An 18,254-nucleotide genomic window follows, 5' to 3' on the forward strand; every position below is an offset into this window, starting at 1 on the left:
CGATTGGCAAAATGGTTTATTTCAACATAGAATTAGTTAAAAAAATCAGTGGTACCCCTGACTAATAAATAAATTTCAGTAAACTAGCAAACTACTTTCTCGGCACAGCTGAGGAAGACAGCAAAAAACTACATAAAGAAACGATTAATTGATCAAAAAGGTTACCCAAATTTATCCCACAGTCATTTCCAATCAAATACAGAAACACTTTGGTTTACTAATTAATGCATGAGCAATTAGAAGACGAGCTTTTGAGTGCGGGTTGTTCTGTTGGCGTCCCGCTAGAAAGTCCTTTACTTACGCAAAAAATTGAAAGGCCAAACTTATATTTGCGACAGCTCATCTCGATTGGAGCATTCAGAAATTGAATACCATTTTATTCTCAGACGAATCGAAATATAATACAGGGTGGGCCATCTAACGGTTTAAATTTGAATTATGTACTATATATTTCGACATTGGAAACGTCAAATACCATTCGGAAAGTGACAGATATTCAGTAAAAAGTCTAAAATTTACGAAATGGGTCGCTATTCACTAGAAGAAAACTGGGAAATATTGAAAATTTGAAAGTTTAACCGAGGATGATAAATTTTACCGAAAAATCATCTTTTCGGACATTTCCACCTCGATGGTTACGGTAACAAGCAGAATTGTCACAATTGGGGCGCTGCGTGCCATACAGCAAACGCTACACTCAATCTTTTTATCTTTAAAGAGGTGATGTGAATTGGCCTCCCAGAAGTTGGCGAGTTAACTCCGTTGGACTATTTTCTGTGAGAAGCTGTTAAAGATAAATGTTACGCCAACCATCCAGAAACAATTCAAGATCTAAAGTACGAGATTCAAGCTGCTGTAGCTGCCATAAGGCCTGAAACCATCGAGAAAGTACTCCAAAATTGAGTGGATCGGATAAGCTACTGTAAACTCAGCCGTGGTGGTCATTTGTCCAAAATTGTTTTCCACAAATAAATTTCATAAAACAACCTTTTAAATAAATGTTAGACCTTTGAAAAATATCGAGCCGTTTTTTCTTTATTGACTTTTTAAATTTTAAATTTTATATGGCCCACCCGTTAATAAAAACTCGAATGGCATAAGGTGTCTGAGAAGGCCGAAAGGACAAGGAGTATTATATTGCGACTATTTAATATAGCGGTGGTAATTTTATGGTCTGGAGCTCTTTCTCTGGGCACGGGACTGGACCTATTCATATAATAAATGGAATAAGGGACCGGTTTGTTTACACCGATATTTAAAAAAACGGGATGCAACCTTATACTGAAAAGGATATGCCACTGTAATGGTGGTTCCAGCAGGACAATGATCCTAAGCTTAACTCTAGGTATTGAAAAACTTGGTTATGAAGTTACAGAGTTGATGTTTTAGATTGGCAAGCGTAATCACTCGATGTCAAATCCATCGAGAACTTATGGGAGATTGTTAATTCCAAAATAAATAGGGAAAACTGTAAAACCAAGGATCAACGTTTCGAATCTGAAAAAATTGCTTGGATTGGCATACCACATGATATATATGTAGTAAATAATTTTATTTCTTATATGCCTAAAATATGCGTTTTTGTTACCCAAAATAAAGGATTTGCTACTATTTTTTTAGTTTTCAGGTATTATTTTCAAACCGATGAAAGGGGTGCTTTAGTTTTGTCCAGTTAATTTTTAAACCATAAATGCTTTTGTTGATTTAACTTATTTAATTTTGAAAACTGAAAATGAAAAGCTTTATTTTATTAAAAAATAATAAGCAACTCATTGAAAAAAGTCAAAATTTTACATTTATTTATTTTTATTGTATGAAAACAGCTAAGTTCGAGCTGAACCATAGCAGGTGGTGCTTTAGTTTTGTCCAATACTGTATCTCGTAAATGACAAGAGCTATAGAAACAAGAAAAAACGTTAACTTCGGCTGCACTGAAGCTAATATACCCTTTACAGGTGCATTCCTTTTAGTAACTATGTGTTCAGTTTGTATGGAAGCTATATGCTATAGTAATCCGATCTGAACAATTTTTTCGGAGATTACATTGTTGCTTTAGAAAATAATATTTACCAAATTTCGTGAATATATCTTGTCAAATGTGAAATTTGTCCATACAAGAACTTGATTCCGATCATTCAGTTTGTATGGCAGCTATATGCTATAGTTAACCGATCTGAACAATTTCTTCGGAGATTACATTGTTGCCTTAGAAAATAATAAATACCAAATTTCGTGAATATATCTTGTCAAATGTGAAAGTTTTCCATACAAGCATTTGATTCCGATCGTTCAGTTTGTATGGCAGCTATATGTTATAGTGGTCCGATATCGGCCGTTCCGACAAGTGAGCAGCTTCTTGAAAAGAAAATGACGTTTCAAAAGGATATCTTAAAAACTGAGGGACTAGTTCGTATATATACAGACGGACGGACAGACAGACAGACGGACATGGTTAAATCGACTCAGCTCAACATACTGATCATTTATATATATACTTTATAAGGTCTCCGACGCTTCTTTCTGGGTGTTCAGGGTATAAAAATGTTAAAGACAAACTTGTAGGAAATTTTATTTGCTCCTAAAAAGATTCGAGATCAAAACTGCTATCATTAATACTTCTCCAGATATTCGGCTTTTTAAGTAAGTCTTTATAAAATTTTCGTAGATGGTATGTAATAAAAAAATCTATGAAAACCTTACTTAAAACGCTGAATATCTCGAGAAGTATTAATGATAATAATGATTTTGACCAAGGATCGTTTTTGTAGCAAATAAAATTTTCTACAAGTTTGTCATTAACATTTTTTCTATAGCTCTTATCATTTACGAAATATGTATGTATATATAAAAAAAAGCGAATTTCATGGAAAAATCAGGTTTAGAGCCCCGTACTACCTCGCCGGTGAGAGCTACGACTTTGTTGCACTGGGCACTTTTATAGAGTGAAAGTAAAAGCGATGCCATAAAATACCTCTGAGCTGTAGAAATTTAAAGATAAAAAATTACGATGGTAGTGTATTTTCAATGGAGAATTTTTACATGCCTTGGACCAGTTCTTAATGTTAGTATTAAGGGCTAAAATTTTCAGGGAATTTTTTTAGGGTATTTCTAAAGAAATTTTGTGACGGGATTGAAAGAATTAATAGTTCAAAAAAAAAACCACCCTAAAATATATATATATATATTAGGCCGGGCCGATTTGTGGGGAGGCAAAAAAATCGCCCATTGCTCTATGAAAATCATATTCTAGGGATCAAAATAAGATACTTTGCCGAAGGAACCATACCTCTAAAACGAATTTTGATGTCCCCCAATTTGGGTCGAACCTTTGGGTAGGGGCAAATTTTGAAAAATCCCACTTTGACCCATTTAGAGTGCTCCAATCGAGTCCAAATGTATGACCGACCCCCACTAACTTTGGACGGCCGATCCACCTGTGCCAGTGGCACACCCCTGGAACTCCCCTAGGGGGTTCCCCATACAATCATTTCAAAAAATCGCCATTTTTGGTGATTTACATGAAAAAATCAGCTAAATTGCTATGTTTTTTCTTTATTTTTATTTATTTATTTATAATAGTATCTATTTTTTCTCTAAAGAAATTTATTTAGTCAGTACATATGTAAATGAAAAAAATTAATTTAAGTGATGATCTTAAACTAACAATAGACAAGAAACAATTATGTTTGCCCTGAAGATCGCAAATGATCTTAAACTAAAAATAGACAATTGTGTTTGCCCTTGAGATCGCAAATGATCCTAAACTAACAATAGACAATTATGTTTGCCCTGAAGATCGCAAATGATCTTAAACTAACAATAGACAATTGTGTTTGCCCTTGAAAACACTTATGCTTAAGATATGTGTACAAGTTAGCACCCCATACATTCAAAAAGTATCATATGATGCATTAATATCATATGATACAAAGTAATATAATATGACACCACTAAATCGCTGAGAGTGCGACACGTGTAGTGGCAACCTGTGGGAAGCGCTGCGTCAGCGAAGTGCCAACCTGTGGGAAGCGCAGCGTCAGCAAACTCCGTACCCGTTGCAGCGGCAAACATAGGTCTAGAGTTAAGTATAATTAATTGTTAATTTTAGTTCTTAAGTGGAATTCAATAAAGGAGCATAGCTCCCAGAAAACATTTTTTTAGTAAAAATAACGAAACGTTTTTTAACTGGCGCCCGAGCAGGGACCAGCGCGCGTAAATAGTAACAGCCTGAAAACAAAAAGTAAGGCTTCGCGAGTGGCGAACGGTAGTGATTGTGAATAAAAAAGAAAAGCCTGAAAATAAAAAAGTAAGGCTCCGTGAGTTACAAAAAAAAAATTGTGTAAAAACGGAAAATACAATAAATACTGTGCTAACGAGCGGCTACAACGCACAACGTGGGATTTTTAAACGCCGAGGGACCTCAGTACTGTTAAAGAAAAGGGACAACCCCGGAGCGTATCACAACATCCTATGGAAAGCTGGAAACACCTAATGTAAGATTTATAAAATATTATATTTTAAGACTATTATAAAGAATATCATAAAGCATACGGAATTTGAATTGAAAGAAAATAATTATTCGACACAAAAAGAAAAAAAGAAATTATAAAGAATTTTATTATTATAAAGTATACGAAACTTGAATTGAAAGAAATTAATTATCCGACACAAAAAAGGAAAAAAAGCCTTAAGTTAACGTAAGCTTTGCAAAAAGATTCTGATATTGTCAAAGAAAGTACTATTACAAAGAAATTTTTTTTTTTAAACTAATTAACTTAAAAGAAAAAATTATCATAATGCCGGATACAGCTGAAGAGCTAATTGAACAATTAAATCAAATGAGGATAGACTATGGGCAAACCACCCATCCTACAAATCCTTCCAACCATCCTTTAAACCCTCCCACCCCTAACCCAACTTCCATAACGACAATAGTTCGAGAAGTACTCGAACGAATGAGTACTCAGAATATTACTGACTTTACCGAACCCGACCACAGTGCAGACACTGAACGCGAATAACATAAACGAACTAGATAAAATTCCGGACAATTCTGGAGGAAGAGCGTAGACAGAATTTTTAAAGCTTATGAGGGAGTCAAGAATACTCCTAAATACTTTGCGATACTCCATACGATAAGGCACAAAATAATTGGCGATGCCGACACCGCATTAGAATCATACAATACTCCACTCGATTGGAGTCAAATTCGAAAATGCCTTATGATGCATTATTCGGATAAAAGGGACACAGGTACCCTCGAATACCAGATGACCACTCTGGTTCAACGCTACGACGACATAGCAACCTTCTACCAAAAAGTTTACCAACACCTTTCACTTATATTAGACAAAATTTCATGTCTCGAGCTAAGTGGCGAATCTATACGGACTATGACAAACTCATATAGGGATAAAGCCCTTGACACATTTATTAGAGGACTTAATGGTGACTTACCTCGTCTTCTCAGCATGAGAGAACCGACGACCTTGCCCCAAGCACTACATTTATGTCAAAAACTTGACAATATGACATATAGAATAAATCATGCGAACAACACACACAAACCCAATATCCAACCACCACCACGACCTCCCCGAAATAACAATTTTAATAATTTCAATAACAACTTTAATAATTTCAATAACAACAGAGCTTTTTACCCCGAATTAACGTATTCCCATTCCCCCAGACGAAATTTTGACCAACAGGCATTCGGTCGCCAAACAAACCGATATCCCCAACATTTTCCCAACTATATGCAAAATAACCAAGGATTCATGCCGAGGTTCAGCAATTACCCGAACAACCCCCATATTGCTAGAGAAAATACCTCCTTTAATAACAGACCGAACCTACCACCTAAACCACCGACCCCAATGGAAGTAGACCAGTCCATACGGTCAAGACAAATTAATTATCAAAATAGGCCCAATATATTCCAGGACAATTGACCACCGAAACGTCCTATTTCTGCACAACTGACTCACCCTCCAAGCAAAATACAAAGAAATTTTTTTACTAACGCAGTCGAATTAGACCCTAACGGGATATATGATGACAATTCCTATAGCAATTATGATAATGCAGGTAAAAATGAGCCTGATACTATTAATTTTTTAGATTAGCGCCGTCTTCGCTGCCTTATTACGAATTTATAACAAGGCGCGGAGACACAATAGATTTTTCTTATTGATACCGGATCCAATAAGAATTACATTCAATCCACTAGAATTAGGAATCCAATTCTGAACGAAAAGCCCTTTACAGTAAAATCAGTTGCCGGGACAATCGAAATTACCCACCACACCTTTGTCGACATTTTTGGACCAACAGTAGGGAAAATAAAAATTTTCATATTGCCAACTTTAAGGTCGTTTCACGGCATAGTAGGCAACGATACACTTAAAGAATTAAAAGCAATTATTCATACCGACAAAAATTTAATGACGATTTGTCAAAGTATAAATATAAGGTTAAAGCAAAGAATATCACACGAAGTGAATAATGTGGCAATCAATATTCCACACCTCTCTTTACAACAACAAAATAAAGTTAATAATATTATTGATAAATGCCCAAACCTCTTTTCTGATCCTGATGAAAAACTCACCTACACCACTCTCGTAAAAGGTGAAATCCGGACAACAACCGAAACCCCCGTCTACTCCAAGCCATACCCGTATCCGATGGCATTAAAATACGAAATCGAACGCCAAATTGAAGAACTCCTAGATAATTGAATAATAAGGAGATGAAATCTCCATACAACTCCCCAATATGGATAGTTAACAAAATGTCAGATGCCTCTGGTGAAAAAAAGTATAGAATGGTCGTTGATTATCGTAAACATAATTCGGTTACGATCCCCGATAAATATCCCATACCAGAAATTAATGAAGTTCTTGCAAATCTGGGAAACAATAAGCTATTTACTGTTATTGACTTAAAAAGTGGGTTCCATCAGATTCCACTTGGCGAGTCAGACATTGAAAAAACCGCATTTTCCGTAAACAAACGGAAAATATGAATTCCTCCGCTTACCCTTCGGTCTAAAAAATGCTCCGGCCACATTCCAAAGAGCACTAGACGACATCCTACGACAACATATAGGAGTAAGATGCTATGTTTACATTGACGATGTAATTATATTTGAAAAAAATGCAGAAGAGCATTTTAAAAATATAGAGTTAGTATTCCAAACATTAGAAAAGGCAAATATGAAAATCCAGTTAGAAAAATGCACATTCGCTAAAGAGGAAGTAGAATTTTTAGGATATGTGATCAGTTCAAATGGGATAAAAACAAACCCCGAAAAAGTAGAAGCGGTAGCTAAATTTCCAGTTCCACAAACTCTCAAAGAATTAAGATCATTCCTAGGTATGTCAGGTTATTACCGACGATTTATCCAGGATTACGCAAAAGTAGCTAAACCATTAACAGCACTATTAAGAGGAGAAGCCGGTCATGTCTCCAAACGAAACTCAAAGAAAATAGAAATAGAATTAGACAACGAGGCCTTAGAAGCATTTAATAAAATAAAAAATACTTTAGTATCCAAGGATATAGTTTTAGCGCATCCAAATTTCGATAAAGATTTTGAACTAACGACCGACGCCTCAGATTTTGCATTAGGTGCCGTGCTATCGCAAGACGGTAGACCAATTACTTTCATATCGAGAACTTTAAGTAAAGCCGAAGAGCATTATGCTACCAATGAGAAAGAAATGCTTGGTTTAATATGGTCACTGAATTCACTTAGAAATTACCTCTACGGTTCAAAAAAAGTTAAAATTATCACCGATCATCAACCTCTTACCTATGCCTTAAGCCATAAGAATACGAATAGTAAAATGAAGCGATGGAAAGCCATTTTAGAAGAATATAACTATGAACTAACTTACAAACCTGGTAAAACAAATGTAGTTGCAGACGCCCTTTCAAGGATACCAATTCAAATAAATTCACTCACTCCTACGATTCATAGCGACGAAAGCTCAAGTCACAATTAAATCCCTTGTACAGAAGTTCCAATTAATGTTTTCAAAAACCACATTTTTTTCAAGATCGATGAAATATCTTCATATCAATTTAAAATAATTTTTCAAACAGTTCATAGACATATAATTACAGAACCAGAGTACAACGAACAGCTATTGATTTCTTACATGAAACGATACCTTAACCCATCTGTTATAAATGGAATTCATACAGAAGAAAGGATAATGGGTATGATGCAAAATATCTATCCTTTTCATTTTAGTAACATTAAAAGCCGATATACCCAAAAATTAGTTGAAGATATTAGTAACGAACAAGAACAGGAGAACGTCATATTAAAAGAACATTTAAGAGCGCATAGGAATGCCACTGAAAACAAAACACAAATTCTCGAAACAAAATATTTTCCAGGTATGTTAAATAAAATAAAACGAATAATAGCCAACTGCACCGTTTGTAAAGAAAATAAGTACGAGAGACATCCCAATCAACCGAAAATTGCAGAAACTCCATTACCAACATATCCAGGACACACAGTCCATATCGATATATTTTTAACAGAGGGAAAAATAGTTCCCATGACAGCTTTGGATAAATTTACAAAATACGCAATAACAAAAAGCCTAAATAGCAGAGCAATAGAAGACGTCAGAAAACCTTTAAGAGATATTATATTTTTCTTCGGAGTACCAAAATTAATAGTTATCGACAATGAGCCATCTCTAAACTCAGCTTCTTTAAAATTTATGATGAAAGACGAATTAGGAATAGAAGTTTACACTACTCCTTCATACAAAAGCCAAGCTAACAGACAAGTGGAAAGGTTCCACTCTACATTAATCGAAATAATACGTTGCATAAAAGAAAACGGTGGACACAGGAATTTTGAAGAACTTTTGGAAAGAGCAGTATCTGAGTATAATCATTCAGTTCATTCAACAACACTTAAAAGACCAATAGACCTATTTTTTCATAGAAATGTTACATTTACCCCCGAGGACATAGAAAGAACTAGACAAAGCAATTTAGAGAAATTAGCCGAGAAACAAAGAAAGAATATCGAATACCATAATAAGAATAAGAAGGAAATAAAATCATATCTACCAGGACAAATAATATTCGTTAAGAAAAATAGAAGACTAGGAACTAAGTTAAGTAAACCCTACAGTAAGGAAATAGTTAAGGAAGATAGAAATAGTACCGTGTTAACAGAAAAAGGAAAAATAATTCACAAAGGTAGAATACGTAACTAAATACGTATGATATTTTTTTTTTTCAGAATACTACTACCGCTATGCCTGGCGGAAGTACAGATCCTCGACTACTCAAACTCCCAATTAATAACAATAGAAAAGGGAACAGCTAGACTGCAAACAGGAACATTTAGGATAATACATGAAATTGACATAGAAAAATATACGGACACACTTGACCACATAGAAGCGACTATCAAAACTGAAACTATCCGCAAAAACCCTAATTATGCCTTCATATCCCACTTGATAACACAGATAAGAGCCCAATTTAACAATCTCAAAGTAGAACAAAAAATAAAAAGATCGTTAAATTTCCTGGGTAGCGCATGGAAATGGATCGCAGGAAGTCCTGACCATGAAGACTACGAAATAATTTCAAATAAAATAAATAATGTCTTACAAAATAACAATAATCAGGTATTAATTAACAAACTTACAATTGGCAAAATTAGCGAGATAACCAATATTACAAATAATATAATTAAAACCATACAAAATTAAAAAAGTTTAGAAATTGAAGCATTTCTACAGCTAAAATATAAATTAGATTTAATTAAGGAAGAAATTTTAAATATTGCATACGCAATACATTGGGCAAAAGCCAACATAATAAATTCTTTTATTTTATCAAACGAAGAAATAAATATTGTGAAAGAAGTAATAGACAATGACAATATTCCATATGTAAATTTAGACAAAGCACTAGAATTTTCCGAAATAAAAATTGCAACTAATGGCAAAATTATAATTTATATTGTTAGCCTCCCAACCCCAGATAATCAAAATTGTAAAACATTAGATATTAGGGCAGTAAAAAATAACGGGAGGATCAATAAGATAAACTTTAATACAATTTTAAACTGCGAAAAGGGAATTTATGGAATAGAAAATTATTGTAAGAAATACAATTCCCTACAAATATGCTTAAGTAATAATGTAGTAGATTTAAGTGATGATACTTGTATAATTAATCTTTTAAAAAGTCGTTTGCCAAACTGCACGGAGGTCAACAACCAGCATATCCCATCTATAGAGGAAATGGGACCTGGAATTTTACTTTTAAATAAATACAACGGAGAAATTTTAATAAACAACGAATCTACATTTTTAAACGGGACCTTCATCAATTTGTATACCAACGTAACCATTGCCATTAACGGGAAAAAGTTCTATAGCGAAGAAAGAACAGCAAGTAAACCACTACCAGCCATCCTACAGCCGTCATCCGCACCACTCAAGATAGAAGAATTCCTCTCGCTGGAGATGCTGAAACAGCTTAACTTCAACAATACAAAGGAAGTAAGTCTGTTAGAAGCAGCAAACAGAGTTAAATTCGGAACCAGCATCACTCTAATCGTAATATTAATAATCATCGCCTTAATTTTCGGGAAGAATCTTCTGATGAATCAAAAAGAAGAGGAACCCAATAAACTGTCACAAACCGCAATAGAAGGACTCAACCAAATTTCTAATACACCTAAAGGTTCAAACGAGGACGTTTGAATTTCAAGGGGGGACTAGTTAGCACCCCATACATTCAAAAAGTATCATATGATGCATTAATATCATATGATACAAAGTAATATAATATGACACCACTAAATCGCTGAGAGTGCGACACGTGTAGTGGCAACCTGTGAGAAGCGCTGCGTCAGCGAAGTGCCAACCTGTGGGAAGCGCAGCGTCAGCAAACTCCGTACCCATTGCAGCGGCAAACATAGGTCTAGAGTTAAGTATAATTAATTGTTAATTTTAGTTCTTAAGTGGAATTCAATAAAGGAGCATAGCTCCCAGAAAACATTTTTTTAGTAAAAATAACGAAACGTTTTTTAACTTACATACTGTTGGTATGTACAGTAGATTAGTGTTAAGATGTGTGTATGCACTCAGCATGTGGGGCATACATAAATTAGGATAAGGAATGCTATAAATAAAGGAGCTCTGGGCAACCAGAGCTGAGTTCTATTTAACAACCGAAACCCCACGCGTCTTACTTTACAATTACCATTTCATTCTTATTACCTCAAAAAGTTTACAATGAATCCACCATCCTCTACACCGCAAGATGAAGCAACTACATCAACAACTATCGAAAACCCAATGAGTCATATACCCAAGCATGATTTTACTGTTTTTGGTGTGTCTACTGATTTGACTGATCTTAATTTACCAACTTATCTGGATATCTTGAGATATTATTTTTACTTAAGCTTAATTTTTTACATTGGAACATGTAAATGCGATTTGAAGGCAGCTCCATGTGCATGCGGCTGGGTTCCAGAACGCCTCAAAGAGTTCATGCACCATCAACATAATCAGAGAAGACTAACAATGAATGCATTTATGATGGAAACTGAAGAGCAAGGAGCAACGTCTATGTCGTCAATGCCAACATACCAAGATCCCGATGATTCAACATACGCACCGCCACCGGTTCAAGAAGATATGGATAGAAGCACAAGTTCACAATACACAGAGAGATACGATTGTTTTAACTTTGCCTTGGTATGTGACAGATTTGGTGTGCCTGACAGAGTAGCATCAGCATTGGGAACCGCTCTTTTGCAAGATTTTAAAATTAAAGATAAGCGTGGGAAACCTCTCATCATGGATAAATCGAAAGTTCGCAGAGAAAAAGAGAAATTTTTTGAAATGATTGTATGGGGAACCCCCCAAGGGAGTTCCAGGGGGGTGTGCCACTGGCATGGGTGGATCGGCCGTCCAAAGTTAGTGGGGGTCGGTCTTACATTTGCACTCTAAATGGGTCAAAGTGGGATTTTTCAAAATTTGCCCCTACCCAAAGGTTCGACCCAAATTGGGGACATCAAAATTCGTTTTAGAGGTATGGTTCCTTCGGCAAAGTATCTTATTTTGATCCCTAGAATATGATTTTCATAGAGCAATGGGCGATTTTTAAATCGACCCGCCCTAATATATATATATATATATGTATATATAAATTTTTCCGAATTATTAGCTATTTCTCCAAGTTACTTTAAAAAAGTCTTTCACTGCTGCACAAAAGTAAAAAGTAAGGAAGTGCTGAGTTTGGATATAACCGAAATTTTTATACTCTTGCAAATAAAAGCGAGCGAAATTCTTCAGGTGCTGCCAAACTTTATATTAAAACAAAACTATTATACGCTGTAGCAACATATTAAGTGTTTAAAATCGCTGAATAAATTTCAATCAATTTAGGTATCTTATTGACTTATATTAAAGGTCATAAACTTAGACTTGAGTCATTTATATATATTTTAGTTCGCGACAAATTAAATAATATTTAAAAAATCTTCAAATGAGGTACGTTTGATACGTGAAATTAACTCGACCGGAGAAGCTTAACTCTGGATAAGTAAGAGTCTAGCTTGCTAAAGTATCCAGAACGAAGTTACGGAAGCGTCACTCTCGATTCTCGCGGCAACTCGAGGTCGTCATCTGCAATGGGTGGTGGTTTAACTCCAAGTACGGCATTCACTTAGAGTGAGTAGGTGAAGGTGTTCTATGGCTCTACTGTGAATGGCGGTCAGAGCATGTCTGAAGTGTGTTGTGTTTCAACTCTGGTAGGCGTATTGTCAGCGGTTCCGCTTCAAGTAGCTGACTGCAGGGATGGTTTCTACAAAAATACCTCAGGAAAAACTGCCAAGCAGAGGAGTTTTGGCATATCTAAAGCTTCTTCGTCTACGTTTCACTGCATACAGGCCACCATATTGGTGTGTTGCCGGCTAGCGATTTTTGTTCCTATGTACTTTGGCAATAATAGCGGTCGTATAAAGAGTGAAGGAGCATATGCTGGCGGGTTTCCCAGATTTCAGTAGTGGGACCACTCTTCCGATTTTCCACACATCAGGTATTTGAAGAGTGGTCATCAACAGGTTAAGGACCTTGGTTTAGTTTGGGAGATATGGTATTTACATTAAACTTTTAGAGGGCGAGATCATGCCAATTTTTTCAAAATTTTTAGTCCACAGATGCGCCTTGCTACTAAGGAAAACATATAAAAATAGTGCGGAGGCTTAATTACTAATTCATCAGCAATTTCCAGGGAAATTATTAAGAGACGAAGAATAAACTCAGTATGTTAACTTTGATCTGATGGGAATCTGCTGCAGGGCGAGTAGAACTAAGTGCTGCCACCCCTCCTAAAATAGGATGTTAAGCGGATCGTGCCCATTGTTCCATTGACAGCTAGGAAGGGTCTAATAAGAGCCGATGTAACGGTCGAGTTACTGCGGCATGGGGCGTTGTCGCAGCGAACTATAAGTTTCCCCTACAAATATTTTGGTCACGAAGTGCGATACGGCAAGCTAGTGGTCGTACGAACAAGATGAAGAACAATAACAACAACAACACAAAAAGATAGATCAACAAAAAATTGGCCACGCTGGACAAACTAAGTTACCGATCTCCGGAGACCGCAACTCTATTCACCGAATACGCGCACCGAGCTGACTCTTGAGAGAAGCAATAAAAACAAACCAGCAAAAAGGACGCATGGCGATACGAACAAACCCGAATCGCAACAAAACCCGAGCAAATGTTTGCACGAGACAGACATGCAGAGCTGAGGCGCTCACCGAAAAAAGAGCAAGGAAAATACCACCGAGGTAGCCCCGATTGCTCTAATCTAACGAGACAGAGCGGAAAGAGAAGTATCTCATACGACCATCCAGGCAGCAACCGATCGTAAATGATGCGATCACTCATAAGTGTTGAGACAATCAGACCACCACTAAGAAAAAATCGCCAACGAGAAATCACAGAACAAAGGACCTAATGGAGCACAACACCAAAGAAGATTCAGCGAGAACGCAATCTAAGAGAGAAGAGCGATGAACAGAAGTAATTCATCGAAAACATCGTCGTACGTCAGCCGATGAAAGGAACGCAGCACTCCACTCTCAGAGTAGACGATCTGGACAGCTTGAAGAAAAAATGAAAGAAATGCTTTAATAGAGCTTTAAAAAAACGGCAACTGGGATGAATATAAATGTAAGCTAACCAGCTACAATAAAGAACAAAGGGAAGCCAAGACACATTTTCCAGAATCCATCTTATCTTAAACAGTAATCAGATCGGTACATTGAGCATGCAATAGACAACAAGAAGGTAACATTAACCTCCTAAGAGGCTGTCGACAGAGCCTTACGTAAGAAACACATTGAAGTAACAGTCAGAAACTGTATAAACTTTATGCTTAAAAACCGGTTTGCCGAAGCGGTAGTAGATAATGAAGCTATCCAAATAAGACCCACAAGAAGAGGTCCCCAATGAGGAGTTACTATGGAGCCGAGTGGTAGCCGATTTGACAAACAATGGCATAAGATGCCGAGGGAGATGACGTTGTAATAATAGCAGTACGAAAATATGAAAACATATTTTGTGACATCACACAGAGAGCACTCGCACTAAAAAAGAAATGGTACTCGGAAGCAGGACTAAGCATCAATCTAGCAAAAGCTGCTATACTTTCATTTACGATGAGACACAAATTATATTTGAAAGATATACAAATACTTAAACGGGTATCTTTCGACTCCAGAGTAACGTGGAAGAGATACATGGACCATGTGTTCAGTAAAGCTACAAGGTCACTGATAATATACAGAAGTATAGTTGGAAAGATATGGGGATGTGCCCTAAGATAATATATTGGTTGTATACGATGATGGTAAATTGATCTGACCAGACCGGCACAGTCCGCGAACTTAACGCAGCCGTAGAGGCTGTAGTGTGTTGGCAGTTAAGAGTGGTGGTCCACACCCAATGTACCTAAGGACTGAGCATTTGCTTGAAAGTGTTTCGCGCGAACAGCTTTTACCGTGCGAAATTGTTCACGATTTAATTTCATTTATTTTCTGAGATGAATATTTTAAGTTACTATCAGCAAAACAAATAGTTGTCGTATGAAAACGTTCTACAGTAAATATCAACAACAAATGCCAATCTTTACGATAAAGATGTGAGTTGCCAGATTGAAAACTATGGTTGACAAATCCAAATGTTTAAAGGCTACCTATGTAAACTGATGTAATACATTGAAAACACAATTGTGGATTGTGGAGTCTAAGTCGTTCGGACCGACAATGTGTGTTTCCAAAGAGTTTTCACTGACAAATCACAAATTTATTTGATTGTTAAGCAACGAGAATGGTAAGTTTTGGAATCCTTAATATTTGCTTAGAAAAGATTACTAAAGATCGTGTTTTATATAATTCCGTCAAAAAAAATTTATAATTATTAAAGTATTGGCTTTGAGATCAAAATAAATAATTCGCGCAACGACGATTCTTGAAGAGAACTACCAGCACCTTGCCCTTGCAAAAAAGATCGTAGCAAAGAAATGGCGGAGTTAAAAAAAATCGTTTAATCCTATTAGATATATGTAATAAAGAACCTTGGAACGCCGATAAATTCGTGTTTTGTATGAGTTTCTATTGATGCAAAAGTTTTCAATTACATAGGTATTATTAATTTCAACAACGTAAGAATCAGTTTTGCAAACACGATTGTCAACGAAATGGATATTTTTATTTTTTTTTTAAAGAAAACTTTCGAATGAACTGAAGTTCATTTAACAAATTATGTGATATCCCCCGGCCTTTACAAAAGATCGAGAAAAGAGTGCTTTTGTTCATCTGCAGAGTATCGGATTATCGCTAATATGTTCGGTGTAGGAAAATCTAAGGTTTGCGAAATTTTGTGGGAATTTTGGACCGAAATCTGGAGAGACTACTGCAACTATACTGTTTCAAAATGTTGCCGCAAAATATAGAAACCTTAACAGAATTGGTGACTGATTTCGAGGTACTTGGATTCCCACAATGCTTAAGAGCAAAATTTGTGCCAATGGTCTAATAATTTATTTACAGACGAATGCCACATTGAGATTTACCCCATCATCTGACGAAGCTGTGGATTATTACAATTACAAAGGGTGCTATACCACCGTTTTAATGGTATTAGTTGATGCTAAGTAAAATCTAGAAACTCAATATCATACAGAAGCATATTTATAAACAAATATCAAATGACAATTTAGGGCTGGCCGAATATATCTTCCAATAATATCGACTAAACCATATCAGACAACAATTATACAAGTAATGAGTGGAATGTATGTTTTAACAACAAATTTTCAGCGAAAACTGGTTTTCAATTGGTTTTCGTTTGACATATTACATGGAAGAAAATGCAAGTTTTAGGACGAAAACCTAAACTTTTATAAACAATAAATCTTAAAATCTGTGGTCGACTTTAGATTACCGGTCCCGGATTTGGGGGCACGAAATTTTTGCACTATATAATGTAAAATATACGTGTACAAACAAATTAATGAAGTGTCAGTGGATATAAAATTGCAAAATATAACTGTAAGCTATAAACATTCTTGATCTGGAGAATCTCATTTATCCGATCATACCCATTTTATTCCCAAAATGCTGAAACGGTATACCAAAGTTTTCCCAAAATCTGTAGAAAACATCTATGATATTCTAGAATCATTATACTAATGTATAATAATAATAATAATGTGGTTAATATTTTGAATATACATATAACTTTAAAAACTTACAGAAAATTAATAATTTATATTTGATGCTTCGTTTACCTTAAACATATATCTCTTATCATTTTCGTCATTCAGTTGTTGTTCGCTAATAGAAATTTCTGCATCCAGATTTTTTAATAAAGATTGTAAATCTCTTATTGTAAATGCATTCGTTTCTAATACAGGAGATGGTGGTGAACTTATTTTATACTCAGCTGTTCCAGGGGTGTTCATATCAAGTTGCAGAGTATTTATGCATTCAGGATCGCTGGTTTTTAAAAGCTTTTGTAACGTCCCGGAAACAATAGCTTGGTTTGTTCGCAACATTTTTAACTTATGTGTAATAGCAATTCGACGGTCAGGTACAACAGCCATCAAATTGAATCGTATATCTTGTTCACCCGTAGCAATTCCTAATCGATCAGCCATAATACAACGAAATTTATCTGTCCAGTCTTCGTGATCTTTCCAAGGCCCATGATCTATTGGATAAGGTTTTAATCCATCTAATTCAAATAGGTGCCCACTAATTGGAACATAACTAACGAAGTGAAATGCTTCTCCTGTACAACGTCCGGTAGATACTCCAGAAATAGAACTTTTGTCCAAGCGCCGTTTTGCTTGAGGCATTGCATGTGAATTATGAGCACAAGCTAATTCAGGTGTATTGCCAATAGCCAATCCTTTGTTTTCCGGACACATTCCTTTTGTATGAGCTTTTAAACGACTTAATGTTGTTCCAAGGTTTAAGTCGTCGTCATTGCTATTTAAAAGGACAGATAGTAAGGCATGCGTTGCACAACTGTTTGGGACTACTTGTTGTGCAAAAAATATATTTGAAACTTCTTCTTCATCTTTCACAAATATTTCAGCAGTGGCCTCAACAATTTTTCTTCTAGCTCGTCTCTCTTCTATCCATCGAAATAGAAAAATAAATCCATACACCGGTCCATCGATTGGTTTATGTAGATCATAAACCTCTTCTACTTGCACATTTTTGACTCCGAAATCTTCCAAAAGCAGGGTAAATAATCCTGGGTCAGACTCTAATTCCAGCCATCCATCTGTTAATCGATTTATATCTACCGGCATTGTAGAGATTAAGAAGTCGGCACCAATTATTGAATGAACAATTCTCAATTAGCACAAATTTATGTATATTCTATACTGCTATCCCACTGCTGTAAAAATATTATTGTTATTAAAACAAATTTATGCATAAGTTTTTGTAATCACTTGATCGAGTACAAAGGATATATTTTGCTACCAATACTTTATTAATATATAATGGGGCATCTCGACAGGCGATAAAAACTTTATAAAATTTGTTTTGCTGGCAATATTGCCCTTTGAAGTCTGCCCATTGCTTAAGTTCAGCAATATATGTCTAACGCAGCATCTCGACAGGATAAAATTTATGTTATACTCACTGTATTGCCGTGCCT

General features: G+C 35.7%; 1 protein-coding gene across 2 annotated transcripts in view; it reads right to left on the minus strand.

The window, feature by feature from the left end:
• Positions 1 to 18,143, minus strand: part of LOC126754553 (ubiquitin carboxyl-terminal hydrolase calypso) — a 30,956-nt gene extending 12,813 nt beyond the window's left edge. Inside the window, exons 1-2 of one of the 2 annotated variants that reach the window (XM_050466640.1) lie at positions 18,046 to 18,143; positions 16,870 to 17,990 (exon numbers count right to left, since the gene is read on the minus strand). In XM_050466640.1, coding sequence (XP_050322597.1) covers positions 16,870 to 17,901 — 1,032 coding nt within the window. In that variant the 5' untranslated portion in view covers positions 17,902 to 17,990; positions 18,046 to 18,143. Of the gene's footprint in view, positions 1 to 16,869 lie in introns of both variants that reach the window. The other variant, XM_050466639.1, reaches the window with a different exon arrangement.
• Between the last annotated feature and the right edge of the window lie 111 nt (positions 18,144 to 18,254).

The sequence above is a fragment of the Bactrocera neohumeralis genome, chromosome 4 (genome assembly GCF_024586455.1).
Source record: "Bactrocera neohumeralis isolate Rockhampton chromosome 4, APGP_CSIRO_Bneo_wtdbg2-racon-allhic-juicebox.fasta_v2, whole genome shotgun sequence".
In the NCBI taxonomy this organism is placed as follows: domain Eukaryota; kingdom Metazoa; phylum Arthropoda; class Insecta; order Diptera; family Tephritidae; genus Bactrocera; species Bactrocera neohumeralis.